The sequence below is a fragment of the Aotus nancymaae genome, unplaced genomic scaffold (genome assembly GCF_030222135.1).
Source record: "Aotus nancymaae isolate 86718 unplaced genomic scaffold, 86718_ANA_hifiasm-v0.15.2.pri h1tg000089l, whole genome shotgun sequence".
Classification (NCBI taxonomy): Eukaryota; Metazoa; Chordata; class Mammalia; order Primates; family Aotidae; genus Aotus; species Aotus nancymaae.
The window spans coordinates 23,132,267-23,153,799 of NW_026988504.1; the positions used below are offsets into that span (position 1 = coordinate 23,132,267).

General features: G+C 49.4%; 1 protein-coding gene across 1 annotated transcript; it reads left to right on the forward strand.

Annotated features, from left to right (window-relative positions):
- Positions 1-9,141: 9,141 nt before the first annotated feature.
- SOST (sclerostin) lies at positions 9,142-14,175 on the forward strand. The gene is made up of 2 exons (XM_012443855.2): positions 9,142-9,411; positions 12,152-14,175. Exons 1-2 carry the CDS (start codon positions 9,192-9,194, stop codon positions 12,571-12,573), a joined length of 642 nt encoding a protein of 213 aa, XP_012299278.2. The 5' UTR covers positions 9,142-9,191; the 3' UTR covers positions 12,574-14,175.
- Positions 14,176-21,533: the final 7,358 nt, after the last annotated feature.

Consider the following 21,533-nt stretch of genomic DNA (forward strand, 5'->3'; position numbering starts at 1 on the left):
TAGAGCTTGTTCTTGTATTGTGGCCTTTTAAAAAAAAGGAATTGAGGAGGTTCAGAACGGAACCCTTGGTGAAGTAGAGGAGTGACTATAATAATATTTTAGCAACATTTCTTTAACTGGCTGTTGAGCATGTTTGCAATAGCTAGCTAGCTTGTTTCCTTCCTCCCCTCCCCTCCCTTTCCCTCCCTTCTCTCCCCCTCCCTTCCCTCCTCCTTCCTCTTTCCTCCCCTCCCTTCCCCTCTCCTCCCCTCCCCTCTCCCTGGGTTGTCCAGCTCAGTAAGGTGGAACTGGGCAAGATTTCAGGTTGACTGCTCCCTGAAGCTGGATTCTTTCATACGATACTCTCTCAAGGAAGGGGCTCCCTGGCATTTCCAGGTGCACTGCACATGCCCTTGATCCAGCTCCAGAGAAGCAAGTAAAAAGGGTGGGTCCCTCATAGGCTAGAATGTGCAGCTCTTTCTCCAGGTGAGATGTAGCACCCCTAAGTCAGAGCTTTCTGCTCTGCTCCTGAAAGAGGCTAGGGAGCTGGGACTGGGGCTCCCCTCCCATACCCAGGCAGTGGTCACCCCACGGGACAGCCACAGCTGCTTAGGCGAACACAGCAGGTTGGTGTGGCTGCCTAACTAGGACCTTTCGAAAGCCTCTGTGGGGGCATGAGGGAGAAAAGGCCATTGGGAAAATTACTGCCTTTACTTTGGAACTACTTTTATGCTGATAAGTTGGGATTTCTTGATAGTTCTTCACCCCTAAAAACCTGTATTTACTTAATGAGATTTAGCTTCTAGTTCAAGTAAAAGTCTCTTGTGTAAGCGCCAACACATGCCCAGTTGTGGATGGGAGCTGTCCCTGGACAGCCTTCTACCCCCTGGGAAGTGGTGGAACAGGAACTCAGGGTGCCCCTACCCCCTCCCCAGACCTGATCCCTTTCTTTGACTGACAGCACCATCCAGGCAAAATTAGAGCGCCAAATAGTTTTCTTCTCAATCTTAAAGCAGTATACCTTTCCACAGGCTGGTCTGTCTCCCTGCCACTCTGAGTTATCCAGAAACCACCACCTACAAATAAGGGGACTCATCTAGGAGACCTCTGAGGTTCCTTTTGGCTCTGAGGGGTCTCTAATAATCCCCACTTGGAATTCAGCACCGTCAGGAAATCATGGGCAATGTGAGTCATAATATGATGGCCAGCAGGTGGCGCTGCCTTCTAACTATGGTGATGGTTGGTTCGGAAAGGGAATGTTGGTGCCTTTTGTGCCACAAGATGCTACAGTTTTAATGGAGGAAAAAAAAAAAAAAAAAGCACTGACCTTAAATATGAAGACATGAGCTTTTCTTGAAGGAAATTTTCTTTTTCACAGAACTGGTGTCAAGAATCACTGAAGAGCCAACAGTGATGGTCCTTCCAAGTCAAGGTTTCATCCTGATTGGAAATAGAGGACGTTTCAGGTTGAGAGAATAGATTGGTTGGAAACTTAACTCTGGTGGCCTCTTAACTCTGCCAGATTTTGGGGTAGTTTGTGAAAGAATGAATTTTCTAGACAGAAAAGGGAGAGCTACCAAATTGTTTTTTTAAAGGAAGTTTAATGTCCATTGTATCACAAATCAGTGTTAAAATGCAAAAACTGTAGCCAAAATAAATGTCTTATGTTACAAATGTATTGTCTTGTTGTCTTTCTTATAGTTGGATTTTCTTTTACATTTTTAGCTTAGTTTTGTGTGTGTGCTTAGCTTTTATATTTGCTTTTTCTAACTTTTAAATAATAATCATCTAAAACATAGCCGTCCTGAGCTAGTTACAGGTTCCAGGATGGTCCTGTTTATGCAGTAGATATTGATGAACATCTCTCCAGTGCCAGAAATGTTCTGCTAGGAATATTCTTAGGTAGAATGGCCCACCTGAATGAGGGAGGTAAGACCTGTGCTCCTGGCCAGGCACGGTGGCTCACGCCAGTAATCCCAGCACTTTGGAAGGCTGAGGAGGGTGGTTCACCTGAGGTCGGGAATTCAAGACCAGCCTAAGAAACCCTGTTTCTACTAAAGATACAAAAAAGCCAGGCATGGTGGCACGTGCCTGTAATTTCAGCTATTTGGGAGGCTGAGGCAGGAGAATTGATTGAACCCAGGAGGCAGAGGTTGCAGTGAGCTGAGATCGCACCATCGAATTCCAGCCTGGGCAACAAGAGTGAAAAATCCATCTCAAAAAAAAAAAAAAAAAAAAAAAGATTTGTGCTCCTAAGAAAGCAGGGGGCTAGGATTCATCTCAGGGTAGCCTCACGTGATGACTTGGTGGCATTTTGGGATTTGAGTGATCCTGCAAATGTGCAGTCTCCAAACATATCCCCTTCCCCCAGACGCCTTAAATTCTACTATTGGTGCTATGTTCCTTTGAATATAAAATCTTAGAGAAAGTGGGTGCCTTTTCCCTCAGACAGAAGAAGTCTGGGCAGAGAAAGCCCCTCGAGGTTCCTGCTCCCTTCTATCACATGAAGCGATTGGACTCACTGTCAGACCTCTGACGATGTAATCTTTATGGTTCTACGTGAAATCTTAAAATAGAGCACTAAAATATAAAACAGGTAAAAGTGTTTTTAAAACCATTTTCACTACAAATAATACTATATGTACATAGTAATACACTTAAACAATGCAAAAAGGCTTATAAGGAAAAGTCACTTGTTCCAAACCTTCAATTTCTCTCATAAGTATCTTTCCAGAAAAATCTCAAGCATATATAAGCATCCACACATGTACGGAGATATCTGTGCTTCGTTGTTTGTTTTGCTTAGCTTATATTTTAGTTATTGTTTTTATAGTTCTACCCCATTCATCTTAACAGCTACATAGCATTCCATTGTGTATGGATATGCAAATAAAGACAAGGTGATTTGGACGTTCCTCAATGCAGGCCACTGCCTAAAAGCAGAAGTTTGCCTTCCCAATCCAGATATTTCCTTTTTACCGCCTACCAGTGGGAGCAAAATCTGTTTTAAAATGCAGCCGGTAAGGAGAATCCTCAGTTTCCATTAATTAGAGATAGGGGCCTCCTCCAGAACTGAGGAGAGAATGAAACCAGATGACCTTTGAGGTTCCTTCCAGATCAAAGATTCTGTAACCCCAAGAAGTCAAAGGAGCATCATATACTTTCCAGATTTGCCCTGTCTTTCAAAGTCTGGTCCACATGCCACCACATCTTACCATGAGGATCCCAGACCCACCCCAGGGGAGAAAGATTATTCTCTCCTTTGAAGACCCATGAGAAAATTGTCCTTTTAAAAAAACGCATCTGGTGAAGATGTGGAACCACAGGAACTCGTCGTTTCGGTGGGGAATGCAAAATGGTCCAGCCCCTTTGGAGGACAGTTTGCAGGTTAGTTTCTTGCAAAACAAAACATACTTTTACTGCACAATCCAGCAGTCATGCTCCTCGGTATTTATCCAAATGATCTGAACACTTATGTTTATATAAAAACCTGCACACAGCCAGGCGTGATGGCTCACGCTTGTAATCCCAGCACTTTGGGAGGCTGAGGTGGGCAGATCATTTGAGGTTTGAGACCAGCCTGGCCAACATGGGGAAACCCTTTCTCTACTAAAAATACAAAAATTAGCCAGGTGTGGTAATGTTCACCTGTAATCCCACCTACTCAGGAAGTTGAGGCAGGAGAATCACCGGAACCCAGGAGGCGGAGGTTGCAGTAAACTGAGATTACGGCACTGCACTCCAGCCTGGGAGACACAGCGAGACTCCATCTTCAAACAAAACAACAAAAAATAAGCCCTGCACAAAATGTTTATACCACCTTTATTCATAATTGCCAGAACTTGAAAGCAACCAAGATGTCCTTCGGAAGGTGACAGACTAGATAAACCGTGGTATGCCAAGAGGCTGGAATATTACTCAGTGCTAAAAAGAAATAAGCTGTTGGTGCCATGAAAAGACATGGAGGAACCTCAAATGCATTTTACTAAGTGAAAGACGCCAATCTGAAAAGACTGTGTATAGGTGTGATTCCAACTCTATATGACATCCTAGAAAAGGCAAAAAGGAAGGTCCAGTAAGATCAGTGGTTGCCGGGGCTGGGGAAAGTTAGGGAAGGATGAACAGGCAGAGCACGTAGTTTTTTTGGACAATGAAAATACCGACCATCTGTGTGACACTATAATGGTAGGTGTATGTCATTATACATTTGTCCAAAGCCATAGGATGTACAACACTAATGCTGTGATGTAAACCACGGACTTCAGGGGATAATGTGTCACGTAGGTTGATCAATCAGCAAATGCACCACTCTGGTGGCGGGATGTCAATAATGGGGGTGGCTGTACCTGTGTGAGCATGGGAGGTACATGAGAAATCGCTGTATTGTCCCCTCAATTTTGATGTGAACCTAAAACTGCTCCAGAAGAAAATAAAGTCCTTTTAGGAAAAAGCATCTGAACCTTTTTTCAGTGGCACTGATCACCTTCCACCTCATAGTGTTGTTTGGATGCAGGATTTATTTCTTCCCTGGTATGTGAGCTCCTGGAGAGGGAGTGCATGTCTCCCTTGCTTTATTAAATGTTTGGCAAGTGAACATAGGAAGAAGCAACTCGATAGAAACAAAAGATATAAATCATCACATGGAAAAACAGCTTTTCTAGAAATTAAGGTACAACTATTCAATTTTTAAAAAATGGGCTGAGTGCAGTGGCTCCCGCCTGTAAGCCCAGCACTTTGGGAGGCCAAGGCGGGCAGATCATCCGAGGTAAGGCGATCAAGATCAGCCTGGCCAACATGGCGAAACCCTGTCTCTACTAAAAAAAATACAAAAATTAGCCGGGTGTGGTAGTGGGAGCCTGTAGTCCCAGCTACTTGGGAGGCTGAGGCAGGGAGAATTGCATGAACCCAGGAGGAGGAAGTTGCGTGAGCCGAGATCGCGCCACTACACTCCAGCCTGGGCGACAGAACGAGACTCTGTTAAAAAAAATAAATAAATAAATCGACAGCCCAAACCCAGTATCAACAGTCTGATTTATGTGTTGAACTGCAGTTCTCTCAAATGCATGTATTGAAGTCATAAGCCTCAGTACCTGAGAATGTGACTTTATTTGGAAACAGGCCTGTTACAGATGTGATTCGTTAAGATGAGGTCATTAGGCTGGGCCTAATCTGCCTGGCGTCCTTAGAAAAAGGGGAAAATTCGAATACAGAGAGGATGCCATGTGAAGATGAAGGCGGAGATTGGGGGTGACGCTTCTGCAAGCAAGTGAATGCCAAAGCTCCTCAGCAGCCAGCAGAAGGCAAGTGCAAGGCCTTCCTCACTGTCCTCGAAGGAACCAACTCTGCATCTTGAACTCGCACTCCTAACCTCCAGCTCTGAGACGGCTTCTGCTGCTGGTCCCGCCCAGTGTATGGTACTGACTGACGGCAGCCTCAGCAAAGTGCCACCTATGGGGGCCTCTGTATTGTGGGTGAGGGTGGGGACCTGGCTGAGTTTTCCGGAAAACAGCCCTGCAATACCCTCATCAGACCCACCAACTCTTCACTCCCTCAGACACAGCATTCACTTCTAGAAATAACTCTAAAGTTTTTTTTGTTTTGTTTTACTTTGTGGACTACTACTCAGCCAAAAAAAAGGGAAAAAGGAACATGTTACTGATATGCACAACTTGCATAACCCTCCAGGAAATTATGCTGTGTGAAAAAAAAATCCCCAAAGGCTACATACAAATTTATTCCATTTATATAACTTTTTTTTTTAACAGTCTCACTCTGTCACCCGGGCTAGAGTGCAGTGGCTCAATCTCAGCTCACTGCAACCTCTGCCTCCCGGGTTCAAGCGATTCTCTTGCCTTAGCTTCCTAAGTAGCTGGGACTACAGGTGCACACCACCACACCAAGCTAATTTTTGTATTTTTAGTAGAGACAGGGTTTTGCCATTTTGGCCAGGCTAGTCTTGAACTCCTGACCTCAAGTGATTCACCTGCCTCGGTCTCCCAAAGTGCTGGGATTATAGGCGTGAGCCACTGTGCCCGGGTGCATTTAGGTATCATTTTTGAAGTGAAAAAAAAAATGACAGAAATGGATATTAGATTAGTAGTTGCCAGGCGTTAGATGTGGGAGGGAGGGAAAAGGAGGGAGGGAGAGAGGTGGGTAACAGGAGAAGGACTTGTGGTCACAGAGCTGTGGTTTATCTTGGTGGATCCCCAAATTTACACGTGACAAGATTGCATAAGAACTAAGTATACACACATGGGAATGCGTGTGCATACACAGAGTACAGGTAACACTGTGGGAGATGTGGATAAGATTGGCAAATTGTGTCAATGTCAATATCCTAGTTGTGATATTGTCCTGTAGTTTTGCCAGGTGTTATTGTTGGGGGAAACTGGATAAAGAATACATGGATTCTGTATTCTTTCTTTCTTTTTTGAGACAGGGTCTCACTCTGTTATCCAGGCTGGGGTGCAGTGGCACAATTGTGGCTCACTGCAGCCTCAACCTCAACCTCAAGTGATCCTCCCACCTCAGCCTCCTGAGTAGCTGAGACCACAGGTGCGTGACCCCATGCCTCATTTTTAAATTTTTTGTAGAGACTAGGTCTCTTCATGTTGCCTAGGCTTGTATTTATTTCTTACAAGCATATTTAAACTTACAATTATATTCAAATTTAAAATTTTAATTTAAAAAATGACTGAGGCTGGGCACAGTGGCTCACGCCTGTAATCCCAGCACTTTGTGAGGCAGAGGCAGATGGATCACCTAAAGTCAGCAGTTCGAGAGCAGCCTGGCCAAAATGGCGAAACCATGTCTCTACTAAAAATACAAAAATTAGTTGGGTGTGGTGGCATGCTCCTGCAGTCTCAGCTACTTGGGAAGCTAAGGCAAGAGAATCCTTGGGCCCAGGAGGTGGAGGTTGCAGTGAGCTGAGATCGTGCCATTGCACCCCAGCCTAGGTGACAAAGAGCGAGACTCTGTCTCAAAAAATAAATACACCATACAAAGATGTTCATAGTAGCCTTGCCGAAAATAGGAAAAAATTGGATATAACCTAAACTACTCACGATAGGAATCAGCTAAATAATTCCAGGGAATACTGTGAACAATGCCAAGTTTGTGGACTGAGTAAAACTAAACGGCTGTTGATGTCTACATTAAACAAAATGGCACAAGATATCACAGCAGGTTCTTGCTGAGCCATTCAGAGGGATGGAGGTCATTTAGAGGTTCAAGTCCACTGGAGTCTTCTTTTTTTCGTTTAATATTAGTTCACTTCCAAATAAAATAAGAAAAGGAGATCATGCCCAGTCCTGAGCCTTAGCATCCTTGCGACTGAAGAATCGTCTTTCCTTTTGTCTCCAGCAGGTGGCAGACGTGTTCCAGGGAGGGATCCTGCTGTCTCTGCAGATGGTCCAGCCGCTCCCAACAGCAGGTGGGGCTCTAAGCATCCATCCTGTCTGCTCAGGGAACCCAGGCATCAGAACTGCTCTCTCGCAAGTCTATTGCAATAAGGCAGTTGTCTGGCCACGAGAGGGTTAACAGTCCACATTCCAGAGCAAGGGAAAAGGAGGCTGGAGGGTCATAGACAAGGAGAGGGGGTGTGAAGGGCCGGCTTCTCACAACACTACCGGCTCTGCTGGGAGAGATAGATCACCCCCAACAATGGCCACAGCTGTTTTCATCTGCCCTGAAGGAAACTGACTTAGGAAGCAGGTATCAGAGAGGGCCCTTCCTGAGGGGGCTTCTGTCTGGCTTGTAAAACTGTCAGAGCAGCTGCATTCATGTGTTGGGTGATGGATGATGGAAAGGACGACAGTCAGCTGCAGATGGACGCAGCCACTTGCAAGTTGAGGCAGGTGGCAAAGGCCTTGCAGAGGTTCTGCAGGTGGGGCATACTGATTCATTGCCCAGTTAAAATACCAGGAGGATCTGGGCAGCCTCTTCCCAGGAGCTGCTCATCCTCAAACAATCTGTCTTCAATGAAAGCTTCCCCCAGCCCTCCTTTCTCTCCTTGCACCTCAGGTGTAAGAACCACCTCCTTTCTCTTCTTGCACCTCCCCACTGCCTCTACCTGCCCCCGGGCCCTGTGCCCCTCATTCTATGCAGAGCCAAGGTGGCAATTTCTCTTAGCTGCTTTGTGACTGGTTGGTCCTGGGATGGCTTCATGGAACACAACCTGTGGTGTGCACCAATGAAGATTTCCATATAGGACTGGAAACTGTTTTTGAAAAATGTAACCAGCTGGAAGGCGAGAAAAAAAAATGTCAGCACTAAAAATGCTGGCCATAGCTTTTGCTAAGGAAAGGAATTTGGTGTTATCTGCTCTCACCCACAGCCTGGCTGGGAAATGACTGTCTTCAGCCCATCCCCCTGAGAGCCACAGTGAGGGTCCTGGCTCGGAAGTGCCTGTCACAGTGCACAGGATCCCCGAGCAGCATAAGCTGGGATTTCCTCTGTGAGCCGCATCACGGGAGCCTGAGTGACCATCGCATCCTCCACTTGTAACCAGAGTTCTGCCCCCTCTCCCAAGTGGCCACCCTTGCTCTGGCCCTCTAGTTCTTTCTCTTGCCTTCCAGAAAATGCCAAGAGAGAGGCTTCCTTGGTCAGGACAGTCAATGCTGAGACTTGTGGAGTTGACACCAATGGGATTTCTTAAAAAGCATCTTTCTGCCTCTGGCTGGGTCTATGGGGGTCAAACAGACACCCCTTGGGCCATTTGTTGGTGGGGTGACAAATGAACTTGGCCTGAGAAATGGAATAGGCTGGGCTCAGCCCTGCGAAGCACTGGGAACTGCATATTTTCTTTGTTTAGTGGGTCCACAGCTTGTTTTGAGAATGCCCGAGGGCCCAGGGACAATTAAAAGCCGGAGCTCATTTTGATATCTGAAAACCACAGCCGCCAGCCCGTGGGAGGTGCTGGAGAGCAGGCTTGGGCCAAGCCTTACACGCCCCCTCTCTCTGGGTCACCTGGGAGTGCCAGCAGCAATTTGGAAGTTTGCTGAGCTAGAGGAGAAGTCTTTAGGGAGGATTTGCTCTGAGCACACCCCTTTCCCTCCCCCCGGGGCTGAGAGAAACAGGGGACCAGCCCTGCCCCAGCCTGCCCTCATTGGCTGGCATGAGGCAGAGGGGGGCTTTAAAAAGGCGACCGTGTCTCGGCTAGGGACCAGAGCCTGTGCTACTGGAAGGCTGCGTGCCCTTCTCTGGCTGGCACCATGCAGCTCCCTCTAGCCCTGTGTCTTGTCTGCCTGCTGGTGCACGCAGCCTTCCATGTGGTGGAGGCCCAGGGGTGGCAGGCCTTCAAGAACGATGCCACGGAAATCATCCCTGAGCTGGGAGAGTACCCTGAGCCTCCACCAGAGCTGGAGAACAACAAGACCATGAACCGGGCGGAGAACGGAGGGCGGCCTCCCCACCACCCTTTTGAGACCAAAGGTATGGGGTGGAGGAGAGAATTCTTAGTAAAAGGGTCCTGGGGAGGTTTTAGAAACTTCTCTTTGGGAGACTTTGAAGACTGGGGTAGACCCAGTGAAGACCGCTGGCCTCTGCCAGCACCGGTGGAAGAACAGTTTTGACTGGAGGCAGGGGAAGGATGGCTCTAGTGCAGCCTTCGAATTCAGGTGCAGGGGCATGAGGCCAGGTGGAGTCTGTCAGTGAGAGCCCAGGGCAGGGAGGAGGCTGGGGTGGTGAGGATATGGCATCAGGGCGTCAGGGCATCAGAACACGCTCAGGGGCTCAAAAAAGAAAAGGTTCCAAAGAATCTCCTGCTGGGAATATAGGAACCACATTCAACTGCTGGTACCATTGGGGAGGGAACAAGGTGAGGGAGCCTCCCATCCACAGAGCAGCACCTGTGGGGTGCCAGACACTCTATGCTGCCTGTGGCTGTCCCCACCACACAGGCCCATGTCATGGAACCCCAGGAGGTGAACCCCCAGCTTGAAGGGAAAGAAACAGGTTCCAGGCACTCGGTAACTTGGTAGTGAAGAGAAGAGCTGAGGTTTGAACCTGGTTTGATTCAACTGCAAGACAGCCCTGGTGTGTGTTGGGGGGGTTGGGGACAGATCCCCACAAAGCAGTGGGAGAGGAAGGCCAGAGAGGCACCCCTGCAGTGTGCATTGCCCACGGCCTGCCCAGGGAGCTGGCAATTGAAGGAATGGGCGTTGTCAGCACAGGTTTAGCCCCTGACATGGTGCAGCTGTGTCCAGGTCCTGGAGGGCACACAGCATCCTCTGTGCTGGAGTAGGCACATCTGTCCTCAGTAGCCACCCCAGTCCCAGCCTTGCCTCATTCCAGGGCAGGGAGAAGGAAAGGAGACCCTGGATTCCTGTCAGGCCTGCACAGAGAAGCCCAGTTGACAGTGGGCACATTTGCTTCTACGGTTGGCAGGAATCACGGGGCTATGGGTGGGGACGGGAGTGACACTTCAGACTAAGGGCTTCACTGCCCTCTGGCCATTATCCAGGTGGCAGAGAAGCCCACTACCCAGGCTCCTGCACCCCAGCCTTCCCTGCCTCACAATGTGTTGGGGTTATGGGGTGCTAAAAAGGGCCACCACAGGGGAGGCCAGCCAGGACCCTGTGCCTTTGAAATGGAGGGCAAAAGTGCCCCCTCCCACAGCCCCGCTTCTAGGCAAGTTCAGCTGGGCTCCCGTGAGGGGCCACAGCCCCCGAGGAAGCCACATGCTCAAAACAAAGTCACAATCTGCAGAGGAAGTGACTGACCTAAGGGCACTATTCTTGGAAAGCCCCAAAATGCCCCATTCCCTGGTCAAATGCCCCCCCACCCCCCGCAATACACATCCCAGCCCTACAGGGGTGAGGATGCAAACCAGCCCACAAACCAGAAAGCAACCCCAGACATGGCAGCGGCCACATCTCCCCTGCTGTGCTTGCTCTCCAGAGTGGGGGTAGGGTAGGGGTGGCCTTCTCTGCCCCTGTCTCTGGTTTGGTCTGAAGACTATTTTTGATTCTTTCGTGTCACATCGGAGCTATCCCCATGGAACCTCTGGGGGTGGACTGGTACTCACATGAGGACCAGCTATTTAAAAAGCTCCCACCCAAGTCCACCGTGGGAGACATGGTCAAGGTGTTCGCAGGGGATCAGGCCATTCCTCCGAACCCAATCTCTGCCCGCCCAGGGAGTATCACCATGAGGGGCCCATTCAAATAACACAGAACAAGAAATGTGCCCAGCAGACAGCTGGGTAAATGTATGTGGCTGCTGAACCCGTAGGTTTTGGTCAGAGTTCAGGCCTCTACTAGAGTAAAAAGCAGCCCTCGGCCCTGTCCCCCAGCCCAGCCTCCCACCGGTGCTCGAACGCAGAGCCTCCACTCTTATGGAAGCCAAAAGGTGCTGCGACCCCAGGGAAGTGAAGTCTGGATCACGCAGCCCTGCCTTTTGGGCATGTTCTTTTCTGTGGCTGGGCCTCAGTATTCTCATTGATAACGAGGGGGTTGGACACTGTGCCTTTGATTCCTTTCAAGTCTAATGAATTCCTGTCCTGATCACCTCCCCTTCTGTCACCTCCACAGCAGCTGCCCTGATTTATTACCTTCAATTAACCTCTACTCCTTTCTCCATCTCCTGTTCACCCCTCCCAAGTGGCTGGAAAAGGAATTTGGGAAAAGCCAGAGCCAGGCAGAAGGTGTGGCGGGTACTTACCTACCCTGCCCAGGCCAGGGTCCCTGCGGCATAAGTGTGGCTTAAATCACAAGAGGATCCCTAGGAGAGAAATAATAATAATAATAATAATAATAATAATAATAATAATAATACGTAACAACAGCTGATGCTTCCAGCTGTATGTGCCAAATGGTATTCTCTGCACTGCGTGCGTAATGGATTAACTCACAATGCTCGGGGCAGCCCATTTTACAGACTGGAAGAGAGAGGTTAAGGAACTTGCCCAAATGACTCCTGCAGTGAGCGATGGAGCCCTGGTGTTTGCACCCCAGCAGTCATTTGGCTCTGAGGAGACAGGGTGTGCAGGAGAGCTTTCCACCAGCTCTAGAGGATCTGGGACATTCATGCAATAGGTGTCCAGGGGCAAAAGCCTCTGGAGACCGGGAGAGGCAGGCTTTGCAAAAGCAGGGCTGGGGTGGAGGGGGCCGGGCCGGGCCAGGGCTGTGGTGGCCAGGTGGGTGGCCACCCTCACGCGTGTCTCTCTCCGCAGACGTGTCCGAGTACAGCTGCCGCGAGCTGCACTTCACCCGTTACGTGACCGACGGGCCGTGCCGCAGCGCCAAGCCGGTCACCGAGCTGGTGTGCTCCGGCCAGTGCGGCCCCGCGCGCCTGCTGCCCAACGCCATCGGACGTGGCAAATGGTGGCGCCCGAGCGGGCCTGACTTTCGCTGCATCCCCGACCGCTACCGCGCGCAGCGCGTGCAGCTGCTGTGTCCCGGCGGTGCGGCCCCGCGTGCGCGCAAGGTGCGCCTGGTGGCCTCGTGCAAGTGCAAGCGCCTCACCCGCTTCCACAACCAGTCGGAGCTCAAGGACTTCGGGCCCGAGGCCGCGAGGCCGCAGAAGGGCCGGAAGCCGCGGCCCCGCGCCCGGGGCGCCAAAGCCAACCAGGCCGAGCTGGAGAACGCCTACTAGAGTCCACCCGCGCCCCACCCCGCGGCGGGCGCCCCGGCCCTGCGCCCCACGTTTCTGTCCTCTGCGTGTGGTTCGATTGTTTATATTTCATTGTAAATGCCTGCAACCCAGGGCAGGGGGCCCAGACCTTGCAGGCCCTGCGGCATCCCGGGCGCCGGCAAGGCTCACCTCAGCCGATCAGCTGAGGGGTCCCGCGGGGTAGGGGAGGGAGTTGAGAGTCACAGACACTGAGCCACGCAGCCCCGCCTCCGGGGTCGCCTACCTTTGCTGGTCCCACTTCAGAGGAGGCAGAAATGGAAGCGTTTTCACTGCCCTGGGGGTTTAAGGGAGCCGTGTGGGAGTGTGACAAGTCCAGGGACTGGTTAAGAAAGTTGGATAGGATTCCCCCTGCACCTCACTGCCCATCAGAAAGCCTGTGGCGTGCCCAGAGCACAAGACTAGGGGCATCTGTAGATGTGGTTTCTAGTCCCGGCTCTGCCACTAACTTGCTGTATAACCTTGAACTTCACAATTCTCTTTCGGGACCTCAATTTCCACTTTGTAAAATGAGGGTGGAGGTGGGTTTAGGATCTCGAGGAGTCTACTGGCATATGATTCCAAGCACTCCAGTGCCTTTTGAATGGGCAGAGATGAGAGAGAGAGAGAATAAATGAATGAGGTTGCATTGACTCAATGCCAATGTCACTTCCAGAATTCAGAATTCAGAGTTGTGATGCTCTCATCTGACAGCCAAAGATGAAAAACAAACAGGGAAAAAAAAAAAAAAAAGAGTAAAGAGTCTATTTCTGGCTGACATATTTATGGCTGACAAACTCCTGGAAGAAGCTACGTTGCTTCCCGGCCTGGCCTCCCCAGATGTTTGGCTATCTCCACCCCTCCATCTCAAAGGAATAACATCATCCACTGGGGTAGAGAAGGAGAGGGTCCTGAAGGTGGTGGGAGGGACAGAAATCACATCCCCGCCTCCAACTTCCCAAAGAGCAGCATCCCTGCCCCGACCCACAGCCATATTTTAAAGTCACCTTCCGTAGAGAAGTTCAAGGTCCCAGGACACTGATCTAGCAGGCCCGAGAGAGCAGCCACCACACACTCCCAGACCAGCACATCCCTTCTGAGATGCCACCTTCTGCCCACTGCTCACAGACACATTTCTGCCTAGAAAACAGCTTCCTCCTCCTCTTACACGTGATGGCATTTCTTACGCTAAAAGAATATTATTGGGAGAAAAATCACAAGGGCTGTACATATGCTGAGCAACTGCAGAGCATAATAGCTGCCACCCAAAAATCTTTTTGAAAATCATTTCCAGACAACCTCTTACTTTCTGTGTAGTTTTTGTTTTTTTAAAAAAATGTTTTAAACAGAAGCAGATGCCGTACGAAAGCCTGCAGGACTGGTCGTTTCTTACAATCCTTCCACGTGGGACTTGTCCACAAGAATAAAGTGTGGTTTTTAAAGAGTTAAGTTACATATTTATTTTCTCACTTAAGTTATTTATGCAAAAGTTTTTCTTGTAGAGAATGGCAATGTTAATATTGCTTATGAAATAACAGTCTGTTCTTCCAGTCCAGAGACATTGTTAATAAAGACTATGAATCACGACCGAACGGATGTGGTCTCATTTTGTTGACCACACACGATGTCGTTTATGTCAGAGTTGACACCCTTCTGTTGGTCACTAGGGCTCAAACCTTGGACACACCTTTGACGACTCTCTGGTGGCCCTTGTGGCAATTATGTCTTCCTTTGAAAAGTCATGTTTGTCCCTTCCTTTCCAAACCCAGACCTCATTTCTTCACCCAGGGCATTGTCATAACCTCAGCCTTGCCTCCTTTTAGCAGCCTGCGCTCCATGCTGGCTTCCAAAAATGCTGTTCTCTTTGTATCACTCTCCTGCTCAAGAGCCTTCAATAGCTCTCCCTTGCCCAGGATCAAGTGCAGGTTTTCCAGTCTGACACGGGAGGCCTTTCCTGCTTGACTCCCACCTCCTATCTGCCAAGCTTCCTACCAACTCCAAATGGTCACGCAGGTCCCTGCTTCCTTAGTTTGCCGTCTACACTTAGCACCCCCAATAACTAATCCTCTTTCTTTAGGATTCACGTTACTTGTCACCTCTTCCCCCAATGTTCCAGAGATAGTCCATCTCCCATGATCCTCTCTCCTCTGAGGTTCCAGCCCCTTTTGTCCACACCACTACTTTGGTTCCTAATTCTGTTTTCCATTTGACAATCATTCATGGAGGACCAGCCTGGCCAAGCCCTGCTTAGTACTGGCATAGATAACATGAAGCCAAGTACAATTCAGGACCAGCTCAAAGGGAGCTTCGTCTTCTTCTGAGTGTGGATTTTATGCCTCCCGGGTGAAAACGTAGCATCTTCAAAAGCAGGGTCAGCGTCCTGAGCTTCTCTCAAAGTCTCACCTCCCCAGGTTGTCTAATAGTGCTGGATGCCAGCTGAGTTAGCATCGTCAGATAAAGAGTAACTTCAAAGTCACTCTTCAGTTGCCGTAAGATGGGCTGGTCAGCTGGAAAGCTTTAAATTAAGTCCAGTCTACCTTTGGGAACCTACTCCCCAAAGAAAGTTGGGGTCCCTCCTAATGACTTGTCAGTTTAACTCCCAATAAGCTGCTTGAATTCATCATCATCATCAAGTCTTTGGTAGGTATGAGTGGGTATCAGTGGCCAGCTCCTTCCTGTGGCTCCAGCCCCCGAGGTGGAGCTCAGTGAGCACCTGCAGAAATTCCACGCATCATGAGTGTCTCAGGCCTTGGAATATGAGGGCAGGTAGGAAGCAGAGACATCTCCCAGCCCTGAGAGGCAGTGCAGTCCAGTGGGTGGGGACACAGGCTCTGGGCCAGGTTTGTGGGTTTTTTTTTTTTTTTGAGACAGAGTCACACTGTGTCACCAGGCTGGAGTGCAGTGGCATGATCTCAGCTCACTGCAACTTCTGCCTTCCCGGGTTCAAGTGATTCTCCTGCCTCAGCCTCCCGAGTAGCTGGGACTACAGGTGTATGGTGCCACGACTGGCTAATTTTTGTATTTTTAGTAGAGAGGGGGTTTCACCATGTTGGCCAGGCTGGTCTCAAACTCCTGACCTCAAGTGATCCACCCGTCTGAGCCTCCCAAAGTGCTGGAATTACAGGCGTGAGCCACCGCGCCCAGCCCCAGGTTGGTGTTTGAATCTGAGGAGACAGAAGCACCAAGGGGTTCAGTATTTTGCCCACAGCCACACTTGGGCTCAGTACCTGGCCCTGTCCCTCACTTGAGCTGCTCAGATCCTGGTGGGCGCATGGGCAATAATCAGGTCACACTGTTCTGTATAAAGTGTTATGCGAACTCAAGACAGGAGTAATTTGCTCTGTGGAGGGGATGAGGGATAGTGGTCAGGGAAGGCTTCACTAAGTGGTTGCTGCTTAGAGATTTTCCGGGTGGAGAAGGCGGCTTCTAGGCAGAAGGCACAGCCCAAGCAAAGACTGCAAGCGCACGGCTGCTCATGGGTGGAAGAGAGTCCACCGTTCCTCAGTGTGTACCGAGTCCTTGCCGTGAAGGCAACGTAGGGGGACCAGGAATTCCAAGCCATGCCCAGACCTGGGGTCTGCTTTCTGAAACCTGAAGGTACAGGATGGATCAGCCCAGGCTGCAATCCCATTACCACCAGGGGCAAAAAAAACCCAAAGGCTAAATTGTAGGTCAGGTTAGGGGTTATTTATGGAAAGTTATATTCTACCTACATGGGGTCTATGAGCCTGGCGCCAATCAGAAAAGGAACAAACAACAGACCTAGCTGGGAGGGGCAGCATTTTGTTGTAGGGGGCGGGGCACATGTTCCAGGGGTACAGCCAGACTCAGGGCTTGTATTAATAGTCTGAGAGTAAGACAGAAGCCTAGAAGGAAATAGGTTCCCCCCCAACTCCTCCCCGCCCCACTCCCCCAAACCACACACACACTAGGTCTCTGAGGATAAGACAAAGCTCCCATTCTCAAGCAGTTTATAATCTTGCTGGGGAGTCAAGTTGAAAATGAGTGAAAAGAGGCATCCCTGTGTAGTATGTGATGTATTGCCACCAGAATGGAGAGACCAGAGCGGGTGGAGGGCTGCAGGGGAGAAGGGCGTCCGTGGGGCCCTGGGAAGTGAGAAGCGAGCTTTGAAGGCTGCCTAGGATATGGAAGGGCAGTGAGGAGAGACAGCAGGAGAGGGAGTAAGAGGAGAGCATGTCGGGTGGGGTGGGGTGGGGTAGGGCAGGTGGTGCAGGCATGGGGCTGGCATGTAGCGACTCTCTCTATCTAAGCTGATTACACAAGTGGGACTGGGGGTAGAGCCAGATACTGTTGGCCGGGAGCAGTGGCTCACACCTGTAATCCCAGCGCTTTGGGAGGCTGAGGCAGGTGGATCACATGAGGTCAGGAGTTCAAGACCAGCCTGGCCAACATGGCGAAATCTCATCTTTACTAAATATACAAAAATTAGCAGGGCATGGTGGTGCATGCCTGTGATCCCAGGTACTGGGAGGTTGAGACAGGAGAATTGCTTGAACCCGGGAGGTGGAGGTTGCAGTGAGCTGAGATCATGCCATTGCACTCCAGCCAGGGCAACAGAGTAAGACTTCATCTCAAAAAAATAATAAAATAAAATAGATACTGTAAATCACTGCAGGAAGAACCTAGGTAATGAATCATGAGAGGAGAGGGGCTGAGTCCCCATAGTGGCAGCACCAACTCCTGCAGGAAAGGCTAGGCACTGAGTCATGGGTGCGGCAGGGTTCCCGGAATGGCGTTCTGCTTTAGAGATGGAACCCAAGCTCTGCAAGAGCATGGCTGTCCCGTGGGTGGGAGAGACTCAATTTATCATTCTTTGGCGTGCACTGAATCCTTTCCTACCGCTACCCTCCAATGCCCGATTTCCCTACGATTGTCTGGGGTGCCTAAGCTTCTGCCCACCAAGAAGGCCAGAGCTGGCAGTGGGCAGCTGCAGGTGGGAGAGATAGGTACCCAGAAGGGAGGCAGGAAAGAGAGATGGAAGGAGAGGGGCGCAGAGCACACACCTCCCCTGCCTGACAACTTCCTGAGGCTGGTCCTGCCAGCAGACTTAAGGCGGAAGCAGGGGAGATGGGGCGGGAGAGGAAGTGAGAGAAAGGAGAGGGCGGGATGGAGAGGAAGGGAGGGTGATCATTCATTCATTCCATTGCTACTGACTGGATGCCAGCTGTGAGTTAGGCACCACCCTGGCTCTGGGCATGTGGCTATAATCTTGGAGCCTCATGGAGCTCACGGTGAGTGCCAGCAAGGAGTGAGTGCCGGCAAGGAGTGAGTGCCAGCATGGATGGATAACAAATAAACGTTTAGCACCATGCCTGGGGATGGAAAGTTCCCCAAAGAAAAATAAAGCTGGTGAGCATATAGACAGCCCTGGAGGCGGCCAGGCATTTCTGAGGAGGTAGCATTCGAGCTAAGACTTAAATGTGATAGGAGAGTCAGACACACAGGAATTGGGGGTGTGTGCTCTGGGAGGGGGCGCAGCAAGTGCAAAGACCCTGAAGGTATGCAGGGGGTGGAGGAGGGAACCACTAATTGCCTTGGGTGCCTTTCAGGCGTCTCCATGCCAAGGCTCTAAACCCTGATCTGGAAGCCAACATAGTAATTATAATTATAGTGGAGAGGGGTGTGTGTGTGCGTGTGTGTGTGTGATGAAAAGAGAGAGAATGAGTCTCTGTATGTTCTCTTGGCTCTCTATGTTAAAGACCAAGTGGCCCTAAAGAAGAATATTTGCATATTGTTATGTAGCTATGCACATTTTTATTTTTTTGAGACAGGGTCTTGCTCTGTCACCCAGGCTGGAGTGCAGTGCAGCGATCACAGCTCACTGCAGCCTCTGCCTCCCAGGCTCAAGCCATCCTCCTGTCTCAGCCTCCAGAGTAGCTGGGACTACAGGCAGTTGCCACCATGCCTGGCTAATTTTTATATTTTTTGTAGAGACGGGGCATCACCTTGTTGCCCAGGCTGGTGCATATCTTTACTCCTTAGGCTCTTGATAGGTTTAAGTAAGGCTGCTAGCACTGGGCAGATGTATTACAATAGGAATATTGATGCCCTTGAACTCCTTCCAGCACATACAGATATGACACAATTCGTATGTAGTTGCAGAAATGCCTGCAGTTTCTTTAATAGTTGCCTATACGATCCAGGCTGGGATGGAGGCAAAGGACTATCTCGGCCTGAGGAAGTGCAAGCACTTCACTGCTGTACGGTCTTCCCTGCTGTGGCTCTAAGCCAGATGCGTAAATATACGTGGATTGATACAGGTTCATGCTATTCAGCTAAGACTCTAGGGCAGGCAATGGAGATCTGAAGGGTAAGGAGGAGTCTAGAAATGAATTCCTTCTGGAAAGATTCATAATTCGTTCTTACTTGTCTGAACTGTGGAAGAGCATCTTCATCAGTGAATGTATTAGTCACGGCATCCACTGCAAACCCCCTTGGGGAAGAGTCTCTTTCATTATGGTCCTGGATTTGCACATGAGCTCACATGTGCACGCACACACATTCACACCATCTTTACTCTGAAAATACAATGTCAAGCTTTCCTAGGTATTCTTAAAGCCTCCTGTTTCTACCCCTTGGTTGGCAGATGTCCAAAAATGGTACTGACATCCCAAGTTAGAATGGTGGCCAGTTCGGATCAAGGCAGAGCCTCGTATCTTCCAGGGACACCAGACAAGATGCCAGGACCACGCCTCTGCTCTGCGCAGAGGCCAAAAGCAGCCCAAGAAGGTGAGGTGTTTTCTGTGCGCGTTACCCTCTGGGTCCCCAAGATCCGCCTCCAGCTCTCCTCCACCCAGGAGGAGCTGTGTGGAGACAGAGACTGGCCTGGGGCCCTTTCCCCAGTCCCCTCCCTTCCATCTGCCCTGCCACTGCCAGATGGACTTGCTTTCTCTGTTTTTTTAAAAAAGCAAAGTTCAAAATATATTTTAAATACAGGAAATTTAATATGTTAACATTTTGGTTCCATCCACAGTATTTATTTTTTAGACAGGGTTTCACTCTGTTGTCCAGACTGCAGTGCAGTGGCATGATCATAGCTCACTGCAGCCTCTATCTCCTGGGCTCAAGTGATCCTCCCATCTCAGCCTCCCAAGAAGCTGAGACTACAGGTGCGCACTACCACACCTGGCCAATGTTTTTTATTTGTATTAGCGATGAGGTCTCACTATGTTTCTCAGACTGGTCTTGAACTCATGAGCTCAAGTGATCCTCCTGCCTTGGCCCCCAAATTGCTGGGATTATAGGTGGAAGCCACCATGCCCCACTAGTATTTCTTTTTTATATAAAATCAACAGAAAAATTCTAAAGTTCTCTTTGCATTTCTCTCTTTCCATGCCTTTCCCTTCATTTCCAAAGGCAACAATCCATGTTTTTATATGGTCCTACATATATTACTTATAATCAATATACAAATGTGTTTTTAAATTTCACATGCATTTTATCACACCATACATATTCTGAAACTCACCTTATGTCTTACCCAAAATTATGCTTTTAAGATCTAGCCACATAGGATTATTTTTAAATCTTGAATGAATGGTATTATAATTTATGACTATACCACTATTTGCTTATCTATTTTTCATTTTCTTGAGACAGAGTTTCACTCTATTGCCTAGGCTGGAGTACAGTAGTGTCATCTTGGCTCAAGCAACCTCTGCCTCCGGAGTTCAAGCAATTCTCCTGCCTCTGCCTCCCAAGTAGCTGGAACTACAGAAGTGCTCCACCAGGCCTAGCTAATTTTTTATATTTTTAGTAGAGATAGGGTTTCACCATGTTGGCCAGGCTGGTCTCAAACTCCTGACCTCAGGCGATTGCCCGCCTCAGCCTCCCGAAGTATTGGGATTACAGGCATGAGCCACCGCGCCCGGCCTGCTTATCTATTTTTCTACTGATGGACATTTGGTTTGTTCCAGTGTTTTCACCATCAAAAGCAATGCACTAAGGAGGATGCCTGCACTCCTGATATGACATATGGTAGAGTTTCTTCAGGACAGAGATGAATGAGTGCTCTAATACAAAAGTCTAATCATGCCACTTCCCTGCTCCAATTCCTCCATGGAATTTATTACCTCAAAGCTCAACTCTAAACTCCTTAGCTTACCAGTACATGATCTGGTATCTGCCTACCTGTCCAGCCACACATTTGACCGCTGACTTCCTTAGCACTTTGTTCTCTGCAATATCATATTTCTGTTAATTTCCAAATCGCCCAGGGGGTTTCAGTCTGCCTAGGATCCCCTCCTCCAGCTCCTCTGGCCAGGAAATTCCCCTTCGAGTCTCCTTTTGAGGAGACTGCCTTCCCCATAGAGCTGACCACCATGCCACATCCAGGCTGCGTTACAAGGTTGCCACACAGGCTGAAGTTGGCTGTCTCCTCTGGACTATGAGGCCGTCGGGGACAGGATCCCGGCCTTTGCACATCTGTAGCCTCAGTGCTTTTGCACAGGGCTTGGCCAGAATCCGGGCTCCATAAATATTTGTTGAATTAATGGACGTTTGGTTGCCGGAGCATGATTTGAGCAGCAGGAATGAAATGCCCAGCTTCCTCCCAGCTTGGCAGCAGGCAAGGGCTTTGGGACAGCTTTTCCAAAGCATTTCTTTCATTCAAGTCCCTCTGTAGCTTTGCAACCGTGGGGGCAACAGGGCCCTTCCCAAGGAACCAAGTCCATGGTTGTTTACCCTGGACAATATGAAGCGCCCACGTTACAGATATCTCTATCATTTGGCCAACAATTTGGTGTTGTGGTGTTATTTCCATGTTTGAAGAAAACAGCTCAGCTCTGACTAAAGAAATAAATGATATCATTTTTCATTCAGACAACCAGATTCCTTGGTACAAAAAGCTCCCTGGGGAGAAATGCCGGGACAATGTGGCTCCTCAGAGGCTATTTACATCTGTCAGCTTCTCTAATCTCTTGACT